At 46.6% G+C, this 13,908-nt stretch overlaps 1 protein-coding gene across 1 annotated transcript in view; it reads left to right on the top strand.

Moving 5' to 3' along the window:
• Nucleotides 1-13,539, top strand: part of LOC137561643 (embryonic protein UVS.2-like) — a 56,191-nt gene extending 42,652 nt beyond the window's left edge. Inside the window, exons 13-14 of the mRNA XM_068272955.1 lie at nt 8,800-9,016; nt 13,284-13,539. Of these exons, the coding sequence (XP_068129056.1) occupies nt 8,800-9,016; nt 13,284-13,291 (225 nt within the window). The 3' untranslated portion in view covers nt 13,292-13,539. The remainder of the gene's footprint in view (nt 1-8,799; nt 9,017-13,283) is intronic.
• Nucleotides 13,540-13,908: the final 369 nt, after the last annotated feature.

Here is a 13,908-nt window from a genome sequence, read left to right as displayed (position 1 = left end):
ACACTACACTTCACTAAGTAACCCCTCCAGCCAACCCAAACTACACTACACTACATCTCTGCTGCATCTCACCTGATCCTGTCGCCGCGATCCTCCCCTCCTCCGTCTGCCTGCCATCACCCCAGAGTCGCAGCAGCCGTCATCTGAGGGTCCCATTAGGTGTCATCAGAGGGTCCAGCAATCCCATCCAGTATCCCCACTCTTTAAGTGTCCAGGTTGCTGGCTCCTCTTCGCTGCAGTCATGCTTGTATGCAGCCTCGTGGTGATCACGCGGTGATTACGCGCTGCCGGGGCCGACTTCCTCCATAGTTACGGCGTCCTCTTCTTAGTTACAGTGCCCCCTTCTGCGTGACGAGCGGCGCACGTGCGCCTGACGTCATGCTTGACCCCGGCGCACATGCGCTGCTCGTCACACAGAAGAGGGCACTGTATCTAAGAAGAGGACGCCGTAACTATGGAGGAAGACGGCCCCGGCAGCGCGTAATCACCGCGTGATCACCGCGAGCCTGCATACAAGCATGACTGCAGTGAAGAGGAGCTGGCGACTTGGACACTTAAAGAGCGGGGATACTGGATGGGATTGCTGGACCCTCTGATGACGGCTGCTGCGACATTGGATGACAGCGGACAGACAAAGGAGGCGAGGATCGCGGCGGCAGGATCTGGTAAGTATGTTATGGGGCGAAAATACCGTACCTTTGGAATATAAGACGCACCCACTTTTCCCCCCCCCAGTTTTGGGGAAGAAAAAGTGCGTCTTATAGTCCGAAAAATACGGTATATTATAGTGCAGCATCTCCATCTGTGCCTGGTCATTTGATTTAAATGTTTTTTGTTTTTATAAATCTTTTTATTGTGGGATAAAGAGATATATAAATACATCATATAATTAGCATACGTTCAATAGCAAAAAAACACATTTTGTTGTAAAAAGGAGAACAAAGAGTAAAACAAAATAACATATTCAATCATGCTACATATTGGATTTCCTGGTTTGGTAGATTTTTTCTGATCAAATACAGGAGTAAACATACCAGTAAGCAAATAAGCATGTGGTGAAATTACCTGAGTTAGGTCGCGGTGCTGTGCGCGATGTAGCTTTCCGCGGCTATTAGTGCCCGCAAAGCTACTTTTCGTGCACTAAGTGGCTTTTCACTCCGCTGCTAACACTTAGCGCCGGTTAGTGAATCAAGCCCATTGTGTTCCAATCACACGGCCATTTGATGTGAACGTACCCTGAAACTTATGCAATATAGTTTATATACACCCAGATATGGAATTAAACAAAATGACATGTAGCTTATAATAGAACCTAACACGCCTACCAAACTTTACAGCACTTGTAATCAACTAATGCTAATGAGGCCCATCGGGGGGATCTCTACTGGGCTGAAGCTAGGGCTATTTCCTCTAATGATGTGGTTATGAGCACAAGCTGCATAATAATAGAAGGGTATGTTTGAGGAATGAATTGCCAATTCCTATGGCTCAAGATAAAACATTTGTTTGTTCTTGTTTTTTTGACTTTTCAAAGGAACAGTCTCCATGAGAATTGGCCTACCCGATGGCAACAAACAGGGCTTCATTGCTTTGCTGTCACATGTAGTATGACAGTCAAGGGGTAGGGTGTATAAAGTCAAACTTAAGGGTGGCCACACACAATACAATTTTTTAAATATCTGTTCAAGAATATGAATCAATTTTTCTGACGGATTGTAACATTTCAAAAATCTGACCAATGTACCACACACATATGTTCAATTATCCCCCAATTATGATAAAAATGATTGGAAACTCTGAGAAAATTGCTAGGGTGTGTATAGTAATAAATTGACTATCTACCACACACCATTTAATTTTTCTAAAAATTGATCAAAATAATCCACCATTCCTGATCCAATAAAAACAGGAAATCTGATTAGATTTCTTGCTCGAATGAAAAAAAGCTTTTGATTTTTCGGGATTCTTTTTTATCGAATTGCTGTAAAATCGGATCATTTTATTGTATAGTGTGTGGCCACCTTTAGATTATCTAGCAGATCGAGGGTATATGAAAGGAATATCCTCTCCTTTGGGGTTTTGATGTCCCTTACTTAGCTTAGGTCATTTTATGTATGCTCCTGTGTGATTAGAATATTTCTCAATGTACTAAAAATATCAACTTCGCAAAAGTGCAACTAAACAAAAATGTATAACTTTAACTTTATACTTGACTGCCTGCATTTTATCCTCCTTACTGCGAGCCTTTTATCGCTGTGGTTAGGAAACTTTGATTACTTTAACCTTTTGGGGACCGCCTGCATTAGATTCTACGCCGCACTTGTGGCTGTTCTAGCCTGATGCGGCATAAGATCTATGATCGGATGATAGTGATCACTTATCGAGCTGCGGCGGTAGGTGGGGAAGAAGAGGATCCACTCATCTCCCTGCCGTTCCCCTGACGATTAGCGTTCCCCACAGCTCTGGCTGGCATCTCTGCTCGATGTGATGTAAGTCCCGGGCCGTGACTTGATGATGTCATCAAGTCGGGACCCAGGACTTAGCGTCAGAATGTGCGGGGATGTTGGCGAGAGCGGAGGGGTCCACAGCGGCTCATAGCTGGAGCCTGGAAGGTGAGTGAAGGCTGCTGGTAAAAGGGGGGACATCTGGCTCCAGGGGGGACATCTGGCCCTGCAAGCCCTAACAGGATCCGGCTGCCTGACCCCCCAAATGTGCCAACCCCATGCAAAAGTGCCTGGTCCTTAAAGTGAACCATAGACGAAGCGCCCTCATGTATTTTACCATATATATCGGTGGGAACATTAGAGAAAACACCTACCCTGCTCTCTATTTCATTTTTAACTGTTCAGCTTGCTTCTTATCAGCCCTGAAAAAATCCCTGAATGAGCATTCAGTCTGGCTTTGCTCAGGAATCTTTATAGCTGAGTCATTATAGCAGAGCCACAAGGGGCAGGCTTGGGCTTGAAAAGACATCAGAAAAGACACACTCAGCTATAAAAATTCCTGAGCAAAGCCAGACTGAATGCTCAGTCGGGGATTTTATCAGGGCTGTTAAGAAGCAAGCTGAACAGTTAAAAATGAAACAGAGAGCAGGGTAGATGTTTTCTCTAATGCTCCCACGGAATATATATGGTAAAATATATGAGGGTGCTTTGTCTCTGGTTCACTTTAAGGGGGGTCAGGTGGCCGGTCCTGAAAGGGTTAATGTTTGCTATACTTTTGAACTGCATATTTTACCCCACCTCTTGTGTATCCTACACCCTCATCATCCTGCACCCTTCCCACTAGGTGAGTTGAATTACTTGGTCTATTAAACCATCATTACTTTGCATGATCTGTAGAGATGGCCCGAACGGTTCGACCACGAAATTATTTGCGCAAACTTCGGTGGTTCGCATTCCCAATCAAATGCGAACTTTATGGCGGTTGACCCGCCCCCTATATTACATCATTAGGGTCAATTTTGACCCTCTACATCACAGTCAGCAGGCACAGGGTAGCCAATCAGGCTACACTCCCTCCTGGAGCCCCCCCCCCCCCCCTTATAAAAAGCAGGCAGCGTCAGCCATTTCACTCACTCATGTGGCTGCAGTAATTAGAGAAGAGAGAGGTGCTGCAGAGACATTAGGGAAAGCTTAGTTAGGCTACAGTTAGGCTTGTTAGGTTGCTCTTTCTTGTTGATACTTATTGCTAAAAAGCACTCCTCATCCTCAACAGCTCTTTTGAGAGCAAATGTTGTTCTTGTGATCTATTTTGTGTGTGTGTGTGTGTGTGTCCCACAGACACTTGTGTTGCATATACAGCCCTGTCTGTCAGTCTTAGCTGCTGGGCCTTGTCCCCTTGGTAATTCCTACTGTGCCACTGCCAGGCCCAGCATATTCAGTGACCTGTGTGTGTGACAGGTGCTCATTTGTAATACCCATCACTGCATATACCTACCTGTTGTTCAGTGCACCCACCCACCTACCTACATGAGCGCACGCAGTGTCACTGTACCTGTTCGGTACCTGTGTGTGTGTGTGACAGCTGCACACATGTAATACCAGTCATTGCATAATTGTTCACAGTACCTGTGTGACCGCACACTGTGTAATATATCACACTGTGCATACCTGTTAACTGCACCTGTGTGACAGCTGCACATTGTATTGTAATACCAGTCACTGCATACCTTTCACTGCACCTGTGTGACTGCACATTGTATTGGTCAAGTCAGTGATTACCTAACACTTCATTCCCCCCCCCCCCCCCCGATATGGACAAAACAGGCAGAGGCAGAGGCAGGGGCAGACCCAGAGGCAGGCCACCTGGAAGGTCTGTTCGAGGTTGTGCTGACGTGATTTCGTGCGACCCTGGACCAAAGTATAGTGCTCTGAAGAAGGCTCGTCCCATCAACTCCCAAGATTGTCAGGAAGTGGTTGACTATTTAACACAGAACACCTCATCTTCTGCAGCCACCAGCGCTACTACAAGCACCACACTCGCTGCATTTGACACTTCGCAGGAGATATTTGGTGGGGAATTAACTGATTCACAGACATTATTGTTACAACCAGATGAAGGCACTAAGCAAGTTACACCACCTCATATGTCTGAGTTAGGCGACACTATGGACGTAACGTGTGAGGAGGAGGAGGATGAAGTACCTGCTGTTGGTGCAGTTTATGAGGTGTCTGAGGCAAGCGAAGCTGGGGAGGATGATTATGATGATAATGATGATACGGATGGCACGTGGGTACCTAAAAGACAAGATAACCAGGGGGACAGTTCAGAGGGGGAGTCAGAGAGAAGTAGGAGGAGACGAGATGCTGAAAGAAGCAGGGGGAGCTCGTCGTCAGAAACAGCTGGTGGCAGTGTCCGGTGCCATGTATCGCCACCTATGGACAGCCAGCCAACATGCCCTTCAATGTCAGCTGCTGATGCCACCACAGAGCCATCACCCTAGGGGGGCTCAGCGGTTTGGACATTTTTTAGTGTGTCTGCCATAGATCAGAGCAATGCCATCTGTTCTCTCTGCCTCCAAAAATTGAGCCTTGGAAAGGCCTACACCCGCGTAGGGACAACTGCCTTACGAAGGCACATTATGAAAAGGCACAAACTGCAATGGGAAGAGCACCAGCGGAAAAGCAGCACACAAAAGAAAAGCCAACCTCCTCTTCCTTCTTCAGGTGAATCATCTTCAGCCTCTTTCTCCCTTGCACCTTCACAATCACTCACAATCACAGACACCCTCCTCCACTCCTCCTCTCACCTTGAGTGGTTCCTGCTCCATCTAACCATGGATGCCTGGTCTGCCCAGCACGGTTAGGGCAAGTACATTACTTACACAGCCCATTGAATCAACCTGGTGACTAACGGCAAGCAGGGAGTACGTGGAGTGGACCAACTTGTGACACCTCCCTGGCTTGCAGGCAGGCCTCCTGCCACCTCCTCGCCTCTTGCTACATCCTCTTGGCTGTCGTCCTCCTCCTCCTCCTTGGCTGAGTGGCAGTTCAACTCTACTGGTGCTGCGATCTCCTCTCCAGCTACACAGCCCCAGCTCCCCAGGGCCTATGCTGCATGCCAGGTACGACGGTGTCACGCCATCTTATACATGTCTTGCCTCAAAGCGGAGAGTCACACTGGAGCAGCTCTCCTGGCTGCTCTTAACAAACAGGTGGATTAGTGATCCCACACCAACTGGAGATCGGCAACGTGGTGTGTGAAAATGGCAGCAACTTAATTTCAGCTTAGAATTTGGGAATGTTGACACATGTTCCCTGCATGGCACATGTGCTGAATCTCATAATTCAGAGATTTGTGTCTAAGTACCCAGGCTTACAGGACGTACTGAAGCAGGCCAGGAAGTTGTGTGGCGGTCTTACACGGCCATGACACGCTTTGCCGATATTCAGCGGAGAAACAACTTGCCGGTGAGACGCTTGATTTGCGATAGCCCGGCTTGCTGGAATTCGACCATCCTGATGTTCGACTGCCTGCTACAACAGGAGAAAGCCGTCACCCAGTATCTCTACAACTACAGTAGAAGGACACACCCTGAGGAGATGGGGATGTTCTGTCCGAAGAACTGGACACTCATGCAAAATGTCTGCAGGCTCATGCGGCCATTTGAGGAGGTGACAAACATGGTGAGTCGCAGTGAAGGCGCCATCAGCGACTTGGTCCCGTATGCTTTCTTCCTGGAGCATGCCATGCATAGAGTGGTGGATCAAGCTGTGGAGGAGCGTGAACAGGAACAGGAGGAAGAGTTGTGGGATTAATTCCCATCAGAACAAGATGTTTCCTCCACACCTGCGGCAGCACAGAGGGGGGAGGAGGAGGAGGAAGAGTCATGTTGGAAAGAGGAGTCAGACTCAGATGATGAGGAAGGTGTTTTTGTTTTGGAGGAGGAGGCGGCAGAAGAACAACCGCAGCAGGCGTCGCAGGGGGCTTGTGCTGCTCAACGTGCCCTTGGTATTGTTCGTGGCTGGGGGGAGGAGGAGAACTTACCTGACATCACTGAGGAAGAGCAAGAGGAGATGGATAGTACGTCTGCATCCAAATTTGTGCAGATGGCGTCTTTCATGCTGTCCAGCCTGTTGAGGGACCCCGTATAAAAAAACTCAAAGGGAATGAGCAGTACTGGGTGGCCACGCTACTAGACCCTCGGTATAGGCACAAAGTGGCGGACATGTTACCAACTCACCTGAAGGCAGAAAGGATGCTGCACATGCAGAACAAGCTGGCAACTACGCTTTACAGTGCATTTAAGGGTGATGTCACAGCACAACAGAATAAAGGTACCACTGCCAGTAATCCTTCTCCCATGTCTTTTGTTTTGCAAGGACAGGATGCTCTAGCGATCTCATGGTGATGTTGGACATGCGGACATTCTTTAGTCTAACACCTCGCCTTAGCCCTTCCGGATCCACCCTCCACCAACGCCTCGACCAGCAGGTAGCCGACTACCTGGCCTTAAGTGTGGATGTAGACACTGTGAGCAGCAATGAACTCTTGGACTACTGGGTGCGCAGGCTTGACCTGTGGCCAGAGCTGTCACAATTTGCATCCAACTTCTGTCTTGCCTCAAGCGTCCTGTCAGAAAGGACCTTCTGTGCAGCTGGAGGCATTGTCACTGAGAAGAGAAGTCGCCTAAGTCAAAAAAGTGTTCAGTACCTCACCTTTATCAAAATGAATGAGGCATGGATCCTGGAGGGCTACTGCCCGCCCAAAGACTAAGTCAGTCCTCACAGACAGCATCTCTGCCTGCACACCGTGGGACTGGCTGCCTGCCCGAGGACTAAGTCGGTCCCCACACAGCATCTCTGCCTGCAGGCCACTTGACTGCCTTCTCCGCCACCACCAACAGGGTCCAGGACTGCAGGCGGATTCCTGAATTTTTAAGGCCGCTGCTAGCAGCGGCCGCTATAATCATTTTTCTGGTGCGTGTACATGCCTGCCTAATTTTTCTTGCTGCACTGCAGCTGCAACAACAAAACAAAAGGCATGTACATGTGTCAATTCCCCTTCGTGATCATTGCCTTGCCGCGGTGAAGGGGCTTGCGTATCACAATGAAGCAATGACCGCCGGCTATATGAGTGTCTCGGGGGGGCACACCCAAGATAATAACGTCGTTGCTTCATTGTGGACAGACCAAATTCGGTCAGCTGGACAGCCACTGTTGTTCTGTCATTGAACTACCTCAGTCCGGCAACCATATGGGCTTGATATGGGCTTGAAAACCGTCATGACCTGCACTCTCGCCATGGTGCGCACCAGTCCAGCATGGCCGTCACTACACAAACAGCTGTGTGCGGTGCGCTACACAGTGAGTTTAGTCTGTCAGTGTGAAGCAGTACTCTAATTACACTCCCTGACTAATGTGTACACATGCAAGATGGTTTAAAGCACTTTAGGCCTCCAATTTAGCATGCAATGTGATTTCTGCCCTTAAAACGCTGCTTTGCGTCAAATCCAAATTTTCCCCCGGGACTTTTGACGTCTATCCCACTCAACCATGTCTCCCTCCAGGTATTAGACCCCTTGAAAATCTTTGCCAGCATAATTTTTTTAATTTTACAAGTTCGCCTCCCTATTGAAGTCTATTGCGGTTCGCAAAAGTTTGCGCGAACCGAACTTTTGCGGTAGGTTTGCGAACCTAAAATCGGAGGTTCGGGCCATATCTACAAGCCAGCACCTCTATTTTGGCGTGTATCCCACTCCGCCATGCCCCCCTCCAGGTGTTAGACCCCTTGAAACATCTTTTCCATCACTTTTGTGGCCAGCATAAATGTTTCTAATTTTCAAAATTCGCCTCCCATTGAAGTCTATTGCAGTTCGCAAAAGTTTGTGCGAACCAAACTTTTGCGGAAGTTCGTGTTTGAGGTTCGCGAACCTAAAATTGGATTTTCGAGCCATCTCTAATGATCTGGTACATTGTATCCTTGTATGACCTTTTACTGTCTTTCACCCCTATTATCATTATCATTATTGCCTGTGTTGTGACTCTATTTATTGTACAGCGCTGCCTAATATGTTGGTGCTTTATAAATAGAATAAATAATAATTATAGCATATTGTGTCCTTGGGACTCCACGTATGCCATATTTCACATAAACATTCTAAAGAAAATATTTGATTATTTATTTGCATATTATTACATTATATTAACAAAAGCATTATTTATTTTCATCACCTCAATGCTGGAATCGGTCATTGATACTTGTCAATATGCATTTTTGGGACCTGAGTCTTTCTAAACAGGTTCCTTTCCTGATATTTTCCAAATGAATCACAGTTATGACCAATTGTGTTTACAGATTTCTCTGAAGATCTCAGACTTCCTACTTAATCCTTGCTCTTCCTGTGCATGTAATGGTGTAAGATTTCTGTTTGATAACACCAATTGGACTCCTAAGGTCTGTGGCATCATGTTTTTCAAACAAGCATTTATATCCACTACCAACGTTATGGTGATCCAGATGAGCAGTAACTACGAGTCAACAAACAGAGGCTTCAGTGCAACTTACAGCTTCAGTAAGTATAACCAACTCACCTGTATGTGTGCCTGTGGCTGAGCCTTAGTGGGAATTATCAGGCCCCCTCCAGATAAAATGCAACAACATTTTCTTCTAACCTCTCTGCCCTACTGAGAACTCAGTTGTGCTTTTTCTTTCTTTCTTTCTTTCTTTCTTTCTTTCTTTCTTTCTTTCTTTCTTTCTTTCTTTCTTTTTTTTCTTTCTTTCTTTCTTTTTTTTCTTTCTTTCTTTTTTCTTCTCCCTGTAAGGATTGGAATCGGGGCTGTACAACACAGCATGACTTTACAGAGCAGGGCCAGAATTACAGCTACCATGTAGGTTTATGGGCTTTGGGACTTAATTATTGCAATGCTGGAGCAGCAGCAGTGGTGCTCAGATAATTTCCATGATCACGGAATAGCCGTGATTCACTAGCATTTTTCTACTATTCGACTGCCATGGCAATTCTGTGATTGCAAGTATTCGGAATTCGGTTACGGGCCGTGATCGTGGTGAAAATCCGAGATTAGGTCTTGATTGGCGAAAATGGGCAGAATTTACTTCCCTGGGCCAATCAGAGGCCCCCAGCCAGGCCCTAGCAACCAATCATAGGAGGGGAGGCTCTGCCCACCCCTCCTGTATATAAAGTGAGGGCCATTTCGAGAGCTCCGTCCTTGCTAGACTCTGTGGCACTGAGAGGATCATCTCTAGGCCATATTGTACATCAGCAAGAGCGTTTTCAGTCCTTACATTGCCCTTATACTGTATCTGATACTTGTATTCAGCTAGCTAGCCAGTGAGTGATTACTTAAAGAGAACCCGAGGTGTGTCTAAAGAATGTTATCTGCATACAGAGGCTGGATCTGCCTATACAGCCCAGCCTCTGTTGTTATCCCAAACCCCCCTAAGGTCCCCCTGCACTCTGCAATCCCCCATAAATCACAGCTGTGCTGTGAGGCTGTGTTTACATCTGTAGTGTCAGTCTCGGCTGCTCCCCCGCCTCCTGCATAGCTCCAGTCCCTGCCCCCATCCCTTCCCTCCAATCAGCAGGGAGGGAAGGGATGCAGGCGGGGACTGGAGTTCTGCAGGAGGCGGGGAAAGCAGCAGACTGACACTATAGAGATAAACACAGCCAGCTCTGACAAGCTGTTTGTCAGCAGCGTGGCTGTGATTTATGAGGGATTGCAGAGTGCAGGGGGACCTTAGGGGGGTTTGGGATAGCAACAGAGGCTGGGCTGTATAGGCAGATCCAGCCTCAGTATGCAGATAATAATCTTCAAACCCACCTCGGGTTCTCTTTAACCTCCTCGGGGTAAGCCGCCGGAGGGTGCCGCTCAGGCCCTGCTGGGCCGATTTGTTTAATTTTTTTTGCTGGACGCAGCTAGCACTTTGCTAGCTGCGCCAGCACACTGATCGCCGCCGCCCCGCGCACGATCGCCGCTATCCGTCGCGCCGCACGCCCCCCCCAGACCCCGTGCGCTGCCTGGCCAATCAGTGCCAGGCAGCGCCGAGGGGTGGCCCGGGACTCCCAATGACGTCCCGACGTCAGTGACGTCGGTGACGTCATCCCGTCCCGTTGCCATGGCGACGGGGGAAGCCCTCCAGGAAATCCCGTTCTTTGAACGGGATTTCCTGATCGGAGATCGCCGAAGGCGATCGAAGAGGGCGGGGGGATGCCGCTGAGCAGCGGCTATCATGTAGCGAGCCCTGGGCTCGCTACATGATATAGGAAAAAAAAATTTAAAAAAAAAACTGCTGCGCTCCCTCCTGGCGGATTTTTTTATACCGCCAGGAGGGTTAAGTCAGCCCCACGCTTGCTGTGACATCCACCCACAGACATCCACCCGCCAGGTGCCATTGTGACTCACCTTCACCTCTGTGATTGCTTAAAGTGTATTTCCCTGTTTAAAACCACTTATTACCAATTAATAGCTGCATTGAATGTGTTGATTTAACTTTAAAATCCATTTTCTCAAAAACGAAAAGTTATTTTTTGAATTTTGTTTAAGTTGTAGCCCCTTATCACCTTTATAATCCATGCAATTTGGGGGACTGTAGCATGTATGAGTCGAATTCGTAAATCAGTTTCAAATCCGGAATTTAATCACGGAATTTCTGGATTTTGTTTCAATCACGTCCGAATAGTCGAATCCGTGATTGGGGGGGGGTATCCAAGCAGCACTGAGTAGCAGACAAGCTTTTCTAGCCAGAAGGGGCTGGGGTGATTGCTTATTTTGGAGGGAGCCTTTAATCCCAAATATTTGACATTTTTATATATCTGGCCACATTCATTGCACACAAATAATTATAGCAAATTCACAATCCCCAAAGAATATGGATCACATTAATACCAGACATGAATAGTGTGTGACATTCCCTTCCTGAGAAGTTTAATAACAGGGTTGCTGGTTATGTCAGCTCCTTGAAAGTACCAAAAAAATCCGGCAGGACGTTAGCTGTCAAATGATATAGTTTCCATACAAATCACAAGTACGGTATCTCTAAAAAAGGCAAAAATCATATGATACAACTATTTAATATCCGGTACTAGTGGCCCCACTATGTCTGCTGTCCTGCCGTTCTCAGGGTTGGCTTTTTTTGCCCCAGTAGTCAAATGGTGCATTTCAGGCCAGAGTCCACACTCCTGTGTGAGCCACCTGCTGAAAGAAGATTCAAGAAAAATATTGTCATCCCAGAATAGCAGCTTGTATCCAGCTGGAATAGGCAAGACCCCAGGCGTTTGCTCTGTACTACAACTACACATACAATTTGAATTGTAATTGTGAATCCCATTCAGCAATAAGAAAACCAATTGTGATTGCGATTTCCACAGATTGTTCATGACATATATCATTACAGATACCGATCTTTAAACAATCTTCCTGCTAATGTCTTTGGAACTTCCACCAGTATCCTTCTTTGCTTAAATCTTCTTGCCTACTATTGCTGTTGTCCACATCCAATCAGTAAAGATCTTCAGTATATAGATTGTGGAAACGTCATCTGCAGTTTCTAGCAATTGAGTCTTGCAGTGGGTAGTTAGCTTTATGCTTTTAGCCATAGACCTTGAACAAGCATGCAGATCAGATGTTCCTGACTGAGGTCTGACTGGATTAGCCACATGCTTGTTTCAGGTCTGTGATTCACACTACTGCAGCCAGATAGATCAACAGGACTGCCAGGCAACTGGTGTTGTTTAAAGGAAATAAACATGGCAGCTTCTATTTCCTTCTCAGCTCAGGTGTCCTTTTAAAATAACATTCCATAACCGGTCAGTTCTACATATTGCATGGTGTAAAGGCAATCATTATTTCAGCTTTCTTAGTTGGTCTTTATTGTGGTATAAAACACAGTCATACCGCAGTGATTACAGCAGGAAGTGACAGGAAGTGTGGCACAGCCAGATGGCAATCACTCCATTAGTCTACACATGTGTGAACCCAATAACCCGGGCAGGGTTGGATTTTGTGTTGTCTATGCAGTATGGTATTTTTTAAATGGCCACATACAAGGATAATAAAACTTAATCTGGCCATACACTGGTCAATGTGGTAAACAGAAAGACCCCTCTCAGATCATTATCTGATCAGAGAGGGATCTATCTGATTGAATTCCTCCACTCACTATACACAGACTTTCAATAGATTTCAGCATGAAAATATGTGCACTGCCTGCTGGGTGTCCTCATCTATGCCCCCATGGGCCACTCAGAGTGTAGGGGCAGCGGAGCTACTGTCACCTGTCTGCCAGCATGTATCTTCTCTCCACTGCTGGGGCTTCTCTCTATCTCTTCACTCCTGGGTAGTTGTGTTACTAAATGCTAGAGGCCCAACACTAGGAGCACCCTGGCACATACCTTGGCTTACATGACTGATGGAGGCCTCTAGTGTGTGGCCTCTAGTGTCATATGACACCCAGCTTGCTGGAGTGAAGAGACAGGTAGAAGCCTTGGCAGTGGAGAGAAGATAGAGGGAAAGCACTGGTGACAGGTGAGAGTAAACTCTGCTGCTGCATAAGTTGCCCCTTAATTGAACACTGCTAGCGACACACACCCTACCAGTTGTTGATCAAGCAAAACCTTCAGTCCGGCGCATTCAACCACATTGTTTGATTTTGGCCAAAAAGCAATCAATGAAGCATAATTTGCGGCATCAATTTCTAGAAGATTTAATTAAATGATCAAATCGGCCGGCTATCAATAAAAAAAATCGACTAATGTATGCCCAGCTTTACAGACTGGTACAATAAATGTCTTCTAAGTCTTTTTTGTTTTGCTTTTTTCACAGTTCAATGAAGGAAAAACTGACTGCTGGGAAGATACAATGAATGGGATTGGCAGACACACCACAGAATTGGGACATGCAACTTTGCAGATTTGACAAGATTCTTCTGCATCATGTCATTATCCAGTCCTGACTGCTTTATACTCTGTATGATTTATGGTGTAAACATATTTGGATTTTCCTATCAAGTTACATATTCATTACTAATTATTTCCTTATAATATTAGACCTTGTGCTTGTTCTGTGCTGCCTGTCACCATTAAAGGGAATCTGAAGTGAAAATAAACTTATGATGTAATGAATTGTATGTGTAGTACAGCTAAGAAATAAAGTACAGGAAGTACAGTACAGTACAGGAAGAGTTAAGAAACTTCAGTTGTTATCTATGCAAAAGAGCTTATCTGAGCTCCACGACCAAAAAAGTGGTGGAAAGCACTGTCTTTTGAAGCTCTTATCTCAAATGTCTCTCATTGTTTCTTGTTTGTTCATTCCCCTGGCTCCTCCTTCCGTGGAGCGCAAGACGCTATGAAGCAGGAGCCAGGGGAGTGAACTTGCTTCTGCCAAAATTATGCGCCGGCAGAAGCGGTGAAGAAAAGACATACCGCGCATGCGCGGTGCAGTATGTCCA

Source organism: Hyperolius riggenbachi, chromosome 3, assembly GCF_040937935.1.
Source record: "Hyperolius riggenbachi isolate aHypRig1 chromosome 3, aHypRig1.pri, whole genome shotgun sequence".
NCBI lineage: Eukaryota > Metazoa > Chordata > Amphibia > Anura > Hyperoliidae > Hyperolius > Hyperolius riggenbachi.
The sequence above is the reverse complement of the archived record's forward strand: the minus strand, read 5'-3'. Positions and strand labels throughout refer to the sequence as shown.